General features: G+C 36.4%; 5 protein-coding genes across 5 annotated transcripts; 2 read left to right on the plus strand and 3 right to left on the minus strand.

The window, feature by feature from the left end:
• Positions 1–27: 27 nt before the first annotated feature.
• On the minus strand, positions 28–394 carry SOMG_01456 (uncharacterized protein; the record flags this gene model as incomplete). The annotated part of the gene is made up of 2 exons (XM_056180249.1): positions 28–81; positions 242–394. 2 exons carry the CDS (start codon positions 392–394, stop codon positions 28–30), a joined length of 207 nt encoding a protein of 68 aa, XP_056036671.1.
• Positions 395–436: 42 nt separating this feature from the next.
• Positions 437–3,422, plus strand: swi1 (replication fork protection complex subunit Swi1; the record flags this gene model as incomplete). Its single annotated transcript, XM_056180250.1, has 2 exons — positions 437–1,393; positions 1,440–3,422. 2 exons carry the CDS (start codon positions 437–439, stop codon positions 3,420–3,422), a joined length of 2,940 nt encoding a protein of 979 aa, XP_056036670.1.
• Positions 3,423–3,475: 53 nt separating this feature from the next.
• Positions 3,476–10,651, minus strand: rad3 (ATR checkpoint kinase Rad3; the record flags this gene model as incomplete). Its single annotated transcript, XM_056180251.1, has 1 exon — positions 3,476–10,651. The coding sequence occupies one exon, from the start codon at positions 10,649–10,651 to the stop codon at positions 3,476–3,478; it is 7,176 nt and encodes a 2,391-aa protein (XP_056036663.1).
• Positions 10,652–11,945: 1,294 nt separating this feature from the next.
• Positions 11,946–12,449, plus strand: mxr2 (peptide-methionine (R)-S-oxide reductase MsrB; the record flags this gene model as incomplete). The annotated part of the gene is made up of 1 exon (XM_056180252.1): positions 11,946–12,449. The coding sequence occupies one exon, from the start codon at positions 11,946–11,948 to the stop codon at positions 12,447–12,449; it is 504 nt and encodes a 167-aa protein (XP_056036662.1).
• Positions 12,450–12,835: 386 nt separating this feature from the next.
• Positions 12,836–13,860, minus strand: SOMG_01460 (NADP binding superfamily, implicated in heme catabolism; the record flags this gene model as incomplete). Its single annotated transcript, XM_056180253.1, has 3 exons — positions 12,836–13,591; positions 13,711–13,785; positions 13,855–13,860. The coding sequence occupies 3 exons, from the start codon at positions 13,858–13,860 to the stop codon at positions 12,836–12,838; spliced, it is 837 nt and encodes a 278-aa protein (XP_056036841.1).
• Positions 13,861–14,026: the final 166 nt, after the last annotated feature.

Consider the following 14,026-nt stretch of genomic DNA (forward strand, 5'->3'; position numbering starts at 1 on the left):
TATTACATGTTTATATATAATCGAATCCTACTGGTTTTTGATCGTTGTGTGCAAATCGTCATTTACACTTGAGAAACGCATCTTTTATAAAAATATTTAGATATAATGAAATTTGGTTAAGCTAAATTAGTAAGGATGTATCAATCTCACTTTAATTTTACAGAGCATAAATAGCATACTTTTGAACGGGAATTTTATTATTTATTTATATTATTTATATATTTGTACTTAATAGGCATACTTCGTTAGGAACAATTTGACATTGGAAGTGTTTCATTCGTGTAAGTCGGTGAGTCGGTGCAACACTTTTATCTGCAAGTTCGTTTTTTACCAATCTTGCTGGAGTCGTTGGCTTGCCCATGACATTATAAAATATTTTATTAAAGACAGCCATTTAAATTTTTAGATATCCTTTAGGATTGATGGTAATTGCCTTATGGAGTTGGATGCGACATTGCAAGGAATTGTTTCAGCCATCGGCGGTTTTGATTACTCAAAACCGGACTCGCCTTATGTTGTAGGAGACGATGCTTTAGGTTGCTTGAAGGATTTGAAACGATACCTTCAAATTATCGATGAAAAGTACAAAGTCTGGCAAGTTCGATTTTTGTTATCGAAACTTCGTGTAGTAGTTAATGATTTATGCCCTATTCTTGCTTTCTGGGATAGAAATATTGAGGACCATAAACAGTGGAGGATAGCTTTGGCAGCTTTGGAATTACTTGTTCCATTAACCTGGCCTTTGGAAACTGAACAGGAAACTTACAGAGAGAATGTTGATGTACTGAAAAATTTACAACAGGCCCAAAATGAGTACAAGTCATGCATATTGAATTACAGGGATGGATCTGTTTTGAAATCAATTTTAGCTGTGATATTGAAACCGCTGAGCACAAGCAAAGATTCACGAAGCGTGCGTGATAATGGAGTCATTAGAATTACTCTTCTTCTCTTAAGAAATCTTACTCACATTAACGAAGAACAAACGAAAAACGAGACTATTGTAGCTTTTCAGAAATCCAATATGCTGGATCTCTTAGTTACATTGACATCAAATCTATCTGAATTTGAGCACCTTGACGTTTACATCCTTGAAATAATTTATTACCTTGTTCGCGGAATTGGACCTTCTCGACTTTATAGAATCACAGATGATAATCCCACGAAGCATAATCAACATGAATTGAATGAGTTGCTCCAGAAGGAATCGAACCAATCTCGATATTTGAAACGCAATGCTAATACTCGTCATAACCGCTTTGGCACAATGATTTCAATTCAAGCAGAAGATCGGCGTTTCACCATTGCAAGTCAGAATGTTAAAACCGGCGGTCTTGAGGAAGTCGATAATCTAAAGAAACATAGAAAACGAAGCACTAGAAGGAAACATTTCGTAAGTATAGAAGATGCTCATTTCATAACTTACTAATCACACATAGGATGATATCAACAAGTCCGTAGTACTTAGTTCGAACGCAAGTGAAAATATCAAATGCTTTTTGAAAGAATTCCTTGAAGCTGGCTTTAATCCCCTTGTCCAGAATATATTACGGGCTCTGGAAAGAGAAGATTCGAAAGTATTCTCGCATCATAAAACACAATTTATGTTTTTGCAAGCATTCTTTTTGGAATCGTTCAAATATATTACTAAGGATAATCAGAGTGAGGATTTATATTCTTATGACTATGACTATGGCTTAATATCTTCTGTCTTAGATTCTCGCAACTTGATTATGCATCAACGAATATTGGTAGAATCTCAAGAAATGAAATTATGGTCTCAATTTCAAGCCTCAATGCTTTTAATGAGTAGGATCCTTTTAACTGTTCGTTTTATGTCGTTGTGCTCAATACCTACTTACCAAGATCTTGCCGACCATATTTTGTCTAATTTGTTCTATCAAGAAGAAGTCTTAAATATAATTTATCATGCTTTGAAAAGTTATAAAACACAATCGTTTGGTTACCTTGAAGCAATTACTGAGTTGACGATGATTTTGTTGAAGGAGTTGGAAAGGTACTCTAGTGCAAAGCAATTCGTATATGTGAAGAGTCGTCGAAGAAAACAGAAATCAGCAAAATTGGACTTGCCAGAATCTGACGAAGATGAGGAGGGCGCATCAAAAATAGCGAATGATACTGTTCAAGACAGGCTGTTTGATATTAATCGTTTCCAGTCAAGGTATTGTGATAATAATTGCATAAATACCTTTACGTTATACTTGAAATGCTATCAAGAACTTACTCCTGAGCAAATTCATAGAGCTGTGTCTTTTTTTTATTTAATTTTTGTGAAATTGAAGTGTCAAGTCTACTTATATCGCCTTGATTTCCTCTATTTGCTGGAACACATGTATGAAGACAAAGTTTACTTCCCTTCTTCTCATCCTCAAAGAAAGGAGTTTGATCAGTTTTTTATCTATTACATGCGAAAACTTTCAGAGGCACTAACTAGGACTCCGGCTATTTATCTCGAAATGCCTTTCCCTAAAATGACTGATACCTTTTTTTATTTACAATATGGAAAAATTCCATTACAAACAAGTCATGTTGGTAGGAAAGGGCCCTTATATGATACCGTTCAAGGATTGTCTCATGTCGAAAGGGTTGCAGCGGCTATCGCTTGCTTGATTAATGAGAATAAAGGGGATATTCTAGACGAGTTGAAAACACAATTAAACTGCATAATAGCAGAAAAACAATTATATGAGAATAGGAATGCCGATGATGCTGTACCTGAAAACGAAGATCAACCGGGTATAATCAAACTTAAAGGGGATACTCAAGTTTTCGACGATGCTCTGTTAAAGGATGGAAAATTTCGTTTGCTCTTAAACTTATTTGGTTTTCAAGAATTTGAAGAAGAAGTATCTATAGATGCTTTATGGTTTATGCCATATGAGTTATCTTACAATGAGCTTATGGAGTCTTCAAGGTTACTTCGTCAATTTACAGATGACCCTCCTACATTTGAAGGAGTTGACCCTGAGAGTTTGCTAGTGAGAAAACAAAGAGGCAAAGTTAGGCTACCTTCTAGTAGTGAATCTGAAGCAGAATCTGAACAAAGGCCATTAGAGTCAGAGGTCGAGAGTTTGAGCGACCATATTGAAGAAAAAGACGATCCTTTGACATTTGGTACTCGTAAGGAGGCATTTGAAAAGATAGCAAAGAAAAGGAAGATGAGTAAACAAAAAAATACAAAGAACAGGAAGCTTAATCCATCCAAAGAACCCCGATTGCGCTCAGCGAAATTTATAGTTGATTCTGATGAAGATTCTGATGTTGAAGCTGCCTTTTTTAAGGCCGAAGCGGCCTTGCGTGACAGAAATTCAAGAAATGCATTCCAAGGTTTAGCATCGGACGAAACTAAAAAAGAGGTGTTACAAGAACTACAATTACAAAGCTCGGAAGAATCTGAATAGATAGTCTATCTTCAATCAAAATAAATATTGCATTATGTAAGTATTAATTAAAATTAAAAATAAGCTGCCCAGCCAATGTACATTTCAACGAGGTTTTTTGGACTAACTGCAGATCGAATTAACTCTTGAATTTGACCTTCCACTGAAAGGGGAATGGTTTCACCAGGCATATAGCCTTGGAACTTTTTTCGAATCGTGTCTAAAACTTCATTAGCCTCATTACCCGGATATCTTCCTGTAATTTTTCGCCTATTCCATTCCACTAAAGGATCATGAAGGAACGATTCAAGAACACTCATTAGGGTATCTTGATTTGATCGTAAAAGTTTCATTGTTATCTCACTTGCCTTACGGAAACCGCCTTCGTAACCGGTTGGGCCCATAGCGTCCACCATGTTGTGCGTCAGTCTGAAAGGAACCTTTTCTGGTTTCTCAAACGTCAAGCCCTTATCAAAGAGGCAGTTGAAATCAACATGTATAGCTTCACCGGTAAACTCGTCGAAGAGTATATTCTCACCATGACGATCACCCAGACCTAAAACATAACCAACAATGGACATAACAGCTAAAGTACGACTGTAATTTCGGCGGCTATTAACCCAGCTGTTTGGTTCGGGAAATGATTCGACGAACCATTCATAAAAGACTGGGGGAAACTTTGGTAGCATCGTTTTCTCAAAACTTTCTCCAGGATTTGGGCTTCTTAAAGCCATATCTAAATCGACTTTAATTTCCTGATAGGATATAGGAATATTTTTCTGCCGATAGTTCTTCAGCAAAATATCTCTAAAAGGGCGAGTATGGTTAACCCATTCGATAAAGCCACACTCCTCGTTTAAGGGAATGACAACGTAAGTTCGTATACACAAATTTCTTCTGTTAGCTTCTTGATCTTTGCGTAGTATTTTGCAAATCACATTGTTGAACTCCATTAGCCGAGCGTCTTTTCTCAAATCATCCTTTGGTTTACATAAGAACGGATATACATTGCCATCAGTACCTCTGACATAAACTTTTCTCGGTTTTTGTAGAGAATTCATAATATCAACTTCATCTTCGAATTTCAAAATCTCAGGCTGATTCTTTGGAAAAGGATGGTGGGTAATCCGATTTGCATCCGTAGCAGGTAAGCTTATATTTAAAAAAGAGCGGGCAGGTATAACAAGCTCAACGGGCGTATCAAATACCATTTTGAAATGATTCTTTAAGCTCATTTTAACAGCTTTACTATCTATTCGAGTGTTACATAAATCCACCAATTTTTCTGTTAGTAATATGGCGGACTGACTTAATACCCTAAGGTCGATTTTTGAAGTAATAGCAACCTTTTTAGATTGAAGAACGTTCAGGATGCTTTTTCCTCTGACAGAACGTTTTTGGGAAATAGACTTGATAGTAGCCATCAGTTGCCAGAGTGTCTCACTTGGATAAGTCGCGATAACATTAGCAACTAAGTGCTCTAAAATCTTATAGACTTTATTATTCGGATGGCAAATCCGAGATATCATTTGAGAAAGAGCAATGAGGAAAAAATATTGAGGAATTTTAACTGCTAATCGGCATATATTAGAATTCATCAACTCTAATGATTTTTTACGTGATAAATTTATATGTTCCCGAAAGTATTTTTCTCCGTCATCTTTTGAAAGCCGTAATTCCTCTGCTCCGAAATCCAACCATAGAGTTAAAAGCTTAGGCATGCTTTCATATATATGACTGGTCCCATAATATAAAGATCGACCAAATTCGTTTATTATACGAGTTACCAATTCACCTGAAAGGAACCTCTCGCTTTGCTCGTAAACAGGAAGCTTCTTCTCTTCCTCGAACATTAAAACTCGGTGATGGCCTAAATAGTAATGATTTTTTTCCCATTCCGCATAGATTTCGACAGATTTAGAGTAGTGAGTTTCCAAATCCTTAAGTCCTAACTGACCAGCTTTTCCAAGCCATTTAGTAAGCTCTAGATAAACTTTACCTTTGAGTGGGTTTCCCGTTTGGGATGCCTTCTTGTTTTTTATGTTAAAAGATTCCCCATCGAAAATGTTGTTTTCGAGAGATGAATGTAGTTCGGCTATGGCTTTTCGTTGTTGCCCTTGATGCCACCACCACCTAGCATGTTCAATTGTAGCTTGAGGCTTATCAAGTTCCATAGCCTTTAAAATGGCATTATAGGCCCTTTGAGCCTGGCCATTTTTTCGCGAAAACCTAGCGATCTCTAGATAGATACCTGCTAACTTCTCTCGTAACTTAAATCGGCTGAAAGCAACCAAGTGTGTCGACAAAATATGGTGTCTGTATCTTCCATAGGGGGCCACTTTATTGAGTCGGCGGTGAAGAAAAACTTCAAGTTTTTCCTGGGAATTTGGGGTTAAATCAATTTCAGCAATTTTACTGAAATCGTAAAGTGCATGAAGTTTTGAAAGCATTTCATAGCAATCGTAGGAAGAATGGGCGCCAATATTCGAAATTATAGAAGCAGCCTCGGCATACAAGGGTTCCAATTGGTATTCCATCGTTGCCAAGTCCGATTCTTGCAATAAGTAATTTTGGAAGATTTCTCCGAGTTTGGCATCAAAAGTTTGCAAATTACTTTTCTGTATGCATTTTTGAAGGGAGTTAACGGACAAAGAATGCCACGCTGCTTCAATCCCTAAGTCAATGATTTTAGATGAAGTGCTTGCTTCAGAATCTGTTTCCATTAGCGAATCCACGGATAACACTAAGGATTCGTAATGCCCAGATTGTAGCATTGCGTTCAGCAGCCCAACTTTTGCTCTATGGTTCTCTGGGTAATTTTGTACAAGTATTTCGTAGCAACTAAGTGCCGAATCCCATTTACCAGAATTTTCATGCAACAAAAGTTGTTGATCTAAAGAATAATCATGAAAGTTTAGAGAAACGGCTTCAATTCCATCAGGATCTTCTATTCCTGTATAAACGTCCTGCAAAATGCGGTAATCTGAATCTAAAAGAGAGCCTGGCTTTTCCAAAAGGGCAGTTCTAATGTGCTGTTCCCAATAAAACAAAGCGCGAGCATGAAATCCACAGTTTAAAGAAACAAGGCCCAGTGTTTTTGAAGGAAAGCGTAAAAGAAAACTTTCTACCTTGCTGACAGAATTTTCCTGAGTAGTCAAGTCATCAACAGACATATATCGGTTTTCTCTTCTAGCTAACGCAGAGCGTCTACTCCAATTTCTCTTTTTTCGCATACGAAGCCAATTGTTTAAGTAATCAACAATGTTAAAAAACAAATTGACAAATGATGCATATCTCTGCTTTCCGATAGAGTCTAATCCATCAGGGCTGGGTTGATTAATTATATACTGAAATTCAGCAATAACTAGCTCAACAACTTCATCTTTCTCAGTTATGACGACATTTAAAACCAAAAATGGAAGTAAAAAGCAAGGTATCGACATTTCTTGATCCTTAATCACTTTGGAACATATGCTGAAAATTCTGTCAGCATTTTGAGAATGAGGAAACTCTGTCAGCTTCAAAGAAATTTCTTGAACCCATGAGTGAGTGTCCATATTCTGCTTGAATATTGGAAAGTTAATATCCAATTTAGGGACAAGAGTAAGATGATATTTGGAATTCAAAAAAGGAATAAGCACTCGCTTAGAAAGGTCAGGTAAAGCTTTCCAATGCTCCGCAACTACGGTTAATGATGTACTTTTCTTGTTATTTAGCACAGCAGATTTAAATCCCCCTAATTTTAAAAACTCCTGCAATGCGTAGGCTATAAAGCCTTGAGCTTTTGTGTCGGTTGTCACAAGAAATGCAGGAATTAGTTGAGATTGAATGAAATCCAATATGAACCGTAAACTTTCCTCGCCATCCTCAAAATTATCTAACACGACCGTTTGTTGAATATTGCTCCGAGCTTCTAAGCGGCTAGGATCAACAGCACCAAGCTTCGCGATGTTTCGCGTACAAAGCTTTGCTATTTCATCATTACTATGTGCAAACTTTATGCAGCAGTCAAGCAAGCAACGTAACAACTGATCCAAAATGGAATCTGAAGCATCCGAATAGAGTACCTCATGCAATTCTTCTTGCTTATTCTCTAAAAAGATATCAAGTTTTTGAAGACCCAGGTAGCAAACTGATTCGTGCTCGTTTCTTAGACATTTGATAATATCTTCAATGTTGACGAAGAAATCATCATTCTGCAATTTCGAGAATATATCTCTAGTGTTATCTTTAAAACAAGGCAAGTCTAAAGTAGTAGGAATTGCCCATCTTAATTCCGATAAACAATTATGAGGGTCGGAAGCAATAAAATCGAAGACTTTTTGTACCGTCTCTGCCTCTTGCCCTCTAAGCTTTTTATATATAATTGGGAAAAGTACAAGACTGAGACTGGCTATGGAAGTGTATTCAGGTTCATTAATGTAGGATACTAATTGTAACCAGGTGTCAATAGCATATGAACGTAATGTATCATCCTGGAACGCATTTTGCAAGCTTGACAGTATTTGAGGTAATCCTAGCTTAATAGCATTACCGGAAAGGGTAAACATTTCTCGAATTCCGACAATTGTACGTATTTTATCGTTAACAGACGTTTTCCCTTTTAGGTCATTCAAAATATTTGAAAATTCAGCTAAGATTCCCAAAATATGATTATTAAAGAAGTCATGAAGCAATTTATCTTCGTCGGAATCTGAAAGTTCAGAAGATGATTGAGATACCATCAAAGCTACTTTCTTCAAAGCGTTTTCAATTTTCTCCCTTGGAACTCCGGAATTATATAACTGAAGCAACTCTACGGTTAAAGCTATAGGATCAGACCTTAATAATGAACTAAGGTCAATTTTTCGAAAATCTGAGGAAGCCAGACTTAATAATAGCATGACACTTTCTTCCAGGTTTGGATAATCGGTGGTTAATAAAACGGCCAGAATTTTATGCATATTCGTCAAACATAAGGCTGCGACGTCAGTCTGTGATAATTCAGCAATCCGGGAAATAACATGATGGTTTTTAGTTAAGACAAGGTAGGGGAGTGTATAGGATTGAGTGCGAATTAAAAAATCGCTTTCAGATATATCCATTGCTTCAGCAAATAGTCCAACGATGTTGGGTTTGGAAGTCATACCTCTAATGATAGTTACAGATATTGTAGGCCAATAAGGAGATAGTAGTTTCCAAACAGAAACCCTTCTTGAACGAGCAATACTTTGGAGGGCATGCAAACAAATACCTTGGTAGTATATGTCAAATTCTATTGCTATTGAGATAATTTGCAAAAGAACCAGGTGAAGCTCTTCGCCTTCTGCTAAGCGACCCACATTCTCCCATGTAATTATGGTTGTTTCCATTAAAGATACGTCGCTTGAAGATATATCTTTTAAAGTCCTTAGCACTTCCATTCGAATATTCCGTAAGAGATCCACGTCCTTTTGAATGGAAGAATTAAAAAACACCTTTGGGACGACAGAAGCTGCCAGTATCCGAACAGACCTTGTGGTACTACAAAGTAGTGGAATTAACTTTTCTTTCATCTGGTGTGATACCAATAAATATCGGGGATTAGTATGATTTAACCAACGATTAAGGGCCCTTAAAGCAAAATATAATTTTGTTTCTGAGCATTTAATTAGATCAGAATCTAATAACTTTAGAAATATTTGGTCAGAGGGTATATTTAAAAGTTTGGCATTTTTTTCCCGGTATTGGACAACATTAGAATCGCATGCAAGACAGCCTTGAAATGATAACAATTCATTGCTTGAATGTTGCTTGCATAAAGATAACTCAAATTCCTGTAATTCATGATCAGAAATTGAAGCCAAACTTGATAAAACATCAGATAACATGCAGTTCACATCGTCAATGCTGGAGGAACCAGAAGACAACAACCACTCAGAAAAAGATTTTAAAGGGCAAAGTTTGACAGGCGGTACTTCTAAATTGGTTTTCGCTGAGAAAGGGTAAGCCAAAAAGAACGCAAAGGAGAATAATTGATTCAAAGTAGAAGATCTATAAAACCCGCATTTATCTGTATTTTCAGTTCCCAAAACTTTATTTTTCTCATAAATAATTTTATAAATATTATCTTTCTTATTTTCCAACAGATATTTGAAGAGTAGAACGGATGTATGAGAATCAGAGTGTTCATCATTACAAATGGTCATTAAAGTTTGAGAAGATAGTAAATGCAAAGAAAATGAACGAGAAGATTCAGAGTATGAATCTGGTAATATACAAAGAGAAAGAAAGTAGAGAGCGTACGTATAATCGACAAAACTTGACACATGCGGAAATGAAAAAAGATAAGATTTGGCAAACATAAGTAATAAATCCTTGGTTTTTTGGCAAGGTGAGTTCTGAACGATGGCAGATTTCAAGAAAAAGAAAATTAAGCATTGTATGGCACGACAGCGGGTATGAGTTAAGCACGAAATGTCTGTAATGACTAGTTTTTTGAGAAGAAATAGGAAATTTAAATATTTAGGCTTAATCCAATAGCCGTTCAAAAAATAAAGGGACACATCGTTTAGTTTGTTGATAGGAGCAAGATACTTGGCGAAAACATGAACGCTTTCGAGGTAAAACGAGCAAGCCTCTTGATAGTTATCAATGATAATTGGAAAGTTGGTCTCTTCTTTACCATCGAATTTTCCCCCTACCAACGACAATGGACGTGGGTCAAGAGGCAACATTCGCAGAGGAAAAGAAAGGTTTGTAGTTTCTAACAAAGAAGAAGAAATCGTATCGATGTAATATTTCCATGCTCGCAAGTAAACGCTTTGAAAAGGCCAGAGGTAGTCCTTGACAAAAAGGAAATGGAAAAGTGTGTGATGCAATTCGCAAATATCGTCAAATAAATCAGCCAGCTGAAAATTTTTAAAAACAAAGATTGTGCGAGGGAGTAACCAAGTGAGTAAAACACCGCAAGGCGTTTCTTCGCATAAAACTTCTGGGCATTTTTTCAGGATCAGCAATAAACATTGGATTGACTGTTTTGCTTCTTTGAGTAGATTCGAAGGAATTAAAATATTTTTGTAGTCATCACTTTCTAATACAAAAAGCCCAGCTTCGACTAAAATTTGGATTATCTGAAAGGTTACTGGGATTGACCTCGAATTATTCTGAGAAGCAGCATCCTGATCAAAAAGTGTAATCTCTATTAAAAGTTGCTCAAAGACATGTCGGTCATCGCTGTATTTTGGAGTCAAATTTAAGGACTCTGACCTTCGTTGAATGAACTGGCTCATGCACACGCGAAATGAGTTGACAAGGGAATTACCAAAGCTTTAAAATGCGATTTCTAACGTCGATTCTTGACGCGCCCTTCTTAATGAGTTGTCTGAACCCAAGTACTCATTCGTACAGGTGGGTGAAATTTTATGGGTATGTACTTGAGATGTTCAGAGGAATGGAAGAAGACTTTTCACAGAAACGAAACCTGTTTTGTAAGTAAGAAGGTTATAACCATCCTTAAATAGTTCTGAAATCTGTGTATTTTGCGAGATTTATAAGAATAGTCTGCTTGGCTTTCCGTTGTATTTTTCGTTATAAGAAGGAATCCATAGCTATGATGCACTAGAGTCCGTATAAACAAGCAAGAACAAATCGTAAAAAAGAACAAGAAATTGGAAAAGTAAATTGAAAATAAACAATGCTCGGACTGCCTGAAACAGTTTGAACAGTAAAGCAGCACTACCGATCAAGAAAAGACGCTACAAGTGAATCTGTCTTACCTTTCTGTAAACGATGCAAGTATCAGAGCTCAAGTATGAATTTGAAACTCACAAAACCAGGTCAGAGAGGCTCATGATAAATTCATAGATAGCGAAACTCTGGTGAATCAATTTTGAAAAGACAAGAAATGAAAGTTTTCCTTGTTTGTTTTATTCTGCATTTTCAATTCACGAATTTAGGAACCGAGTGTATTCATCCTCTATGTAAGAATGAAGCATAAACGAAAGAGAATAGCAACGAATTTCAATTAAACTAATGATGAGTACGAGTATGAATACAAAACGAATACGAATATTTAACCTCTTGTCATAAAAGATTTAAAACCATAAATTGAAAATTTCAATTTCTAGTGTATGACCATGTCTGTACGCGCACATTTTTCGTATTACGTGGAAGCGAACTTTTGTAATGTAAATAAATAATGAGGTAAAAAAAATAAAAAAATAAAAGAAAGAACAATGAAAGCCGAAAAAGATGGTAAAAAATTGAAAAAGGGTCAAATTAATGGTACATAACTCTTTCATATTAAAAAAGCAGTGCTAAAATCACTTTTCTGTTCTGGCCACCTGTTTTTTTCGTCATCACTTGTAAAGGAAGGAACATTCTTAATGAGTGATTGAATGAAAAAGTAAAAATAAAAGCACGTCGACTTGCAATCTTCCATTCTCATTTCTTCTCAGTTTTATAAAAAAAAAGTTGAATCGTCTGTTCATTTCGATTGACTCGCCATCACTTCTTTAGAGGTCGTACTTAAAACCTCATTTACTCAAAATTCGTATTCGGTGAATTTTCTCGAAAACTACTTTTATGAGACGAGTTTTTCTCAAGAGTGTTCCTGCATTACAATACCGTTGCTTTCACACCCGTTTTGTTCAAAAACAACAATCAACAAATATGAAGTACCCACTGGATAAGCCAGATGAAGAATGGCGCAAAGAACTTGATCCGGAACAGTACCGTGTAATCCGAAAAAAAGGTACAGAGCTTCCGGGTGCTGGAAAATTCACAAACGCTTTCCCAGAGAAAGGTGTCTTTGTATGTGCAGCTTGTAAAGAGTTACTGTACAAAGCTGATACGAAATTCGAGAGCCACTGTGGATGGCCTGCCTTTTACGAAAATTTACCAGGAAAAGTGAACAGAATAGAGGATGATTCTTTTGGAATGCAACGTACTGAGGTTGTTTGCTCAAATTGCGGCGGCCATTTGGGCCATATTTTCAAGGGCGAGGGCTATCCCGTACCTACGAATGAACGCCATTGTATCAATTCTGTGAGCTTGGATTTTCACAAAGAAGAAACCAACAATAAGTAGTGTGATCAAACCACAACTTTCTCCTTACGAAACAGACATGTTTGTCTTGCAATATACTAAATGAAATAATTCTTACCGCTTAATCAGAGAGTGACAAGTATAAAAGTGACCTAACATCAATTCCACAGTCTAAAAAACTCGGCGTGAAAATATTATTACTAGTATAGCCATTGACTGAAAAAACATATCGAAACTTTTTTATGTGTTTCTTTTATTCTTTTATTCTTTTTTTTTTTTTTTTTATTCTTTTTTTCTTTTAAATAACCTTAAGTACATAAGTCTGAACATTCAAAATCTTTATCGTTAAACATTACCGTATTTACATTGAAGAATCCATAAACTGACAAACAGTACAATTCGTCATGTCTATAAAGACGATGCTTTCATTATACAGAGTAGGTATAAGAAGATTCTCCTTTGATAATAAACCCAGATATAGCTTTGTGGATCGGAATGTCACCATCCGTAATGTCAGCAATAAGATGTTTGGACTGTGGATCCATTGCAAACAATAGAATAGCTCGAGCAACAGTTTCCCTGGAAATCATACTATTAATCGAAATTTTACCAATGGCAATTTTACCATTGCTATTCTCGTCTGTAAGCCCTGATGGACGTACGATGGTCCAGTCAATATCAGTGGATCGACGCACCAGTTCCTGATCTGCAATATATTTATAATGATAATAAGTACCAATAGCTTTGTGAATTTTTAGACTCAATTCGACATCAGCTTCCTTATAATGGGGTGGAGGAGGTTGATTCATGTCCCGATTGTCAATCGCCGATACCATAATTAGCCTTCGAATTCTTGCGATCCTCATAGCATCAAATACTTTTACAGATCCTTCATAATCCACAGCTTTGGTCCTCTCAACTCCACCTTTCCCCCCAGAGCCAGCTGCGAACACGATTATATCCGGCATGATTTCTTTCAACAGCTCAGCAATCTGTAGTGGAGATGCTTTTTCCAGTGAACAAACCTTCGTTCGACCGTTCACTTTCTCAATATCTTCATTCTGTACATAGTCACGAACAACATTGTACACAACGTGTCCTGCTTCAGATGCAATCTTTGTGAAAAGCAGAGATACTTTTCCGTGGCCACCAAAAAGGGCGAATATTGCCATTTTTTCCAACACCTATCTTTAGAATTTATATAGAATCAAAAATACAGTAATCACAAGTGTCTTCGATTTCTCAGACAAACTGCCAACTCGAATTAGTTTATACTTTGGCCCTTTCCAAGAATGTATCTTACCTGTTGTATGAAAAATCGATGAGTAATATATAAAAGAAAGAATTTCTCAGGGAAAAAAGGTGAAATGTGGAATTTCTATATTGTTTGCCATTAGTCACTTTTCTTCATCCATAATTTCTTAATCAGGTACAAACACGAATTTACGTACATTTTATAAATTACAATGCTTTCTTACAATTCTTAACCAAAATTGGGACTATTGTGAACTAGGAAAGTACAAGTTCCTAGGATCTAACTTGGGCTGCAAAATCCTGAATGACGTGAACTCTACCTGCTACTACCATATAGGGTATGCGACACACGCATTGATATAATA

The sequence above is a fragment of the Schizosaccharomyces osmophilus genome, chromosome 1 (assembly GCF_027921745.1).
Source record: "Schizosaccharomyces osmophilus chromosome 1, complete sequence".
Classification (NCBI taxonomy): Eukaryota; Fungi; Ascomycota; class Schizosaccharomycetes; order Schizosaccharomycetales; family Schizosaccharomycetaceae; genus Schizosaccharomyces; species Schizosaccharomyces osmophilus.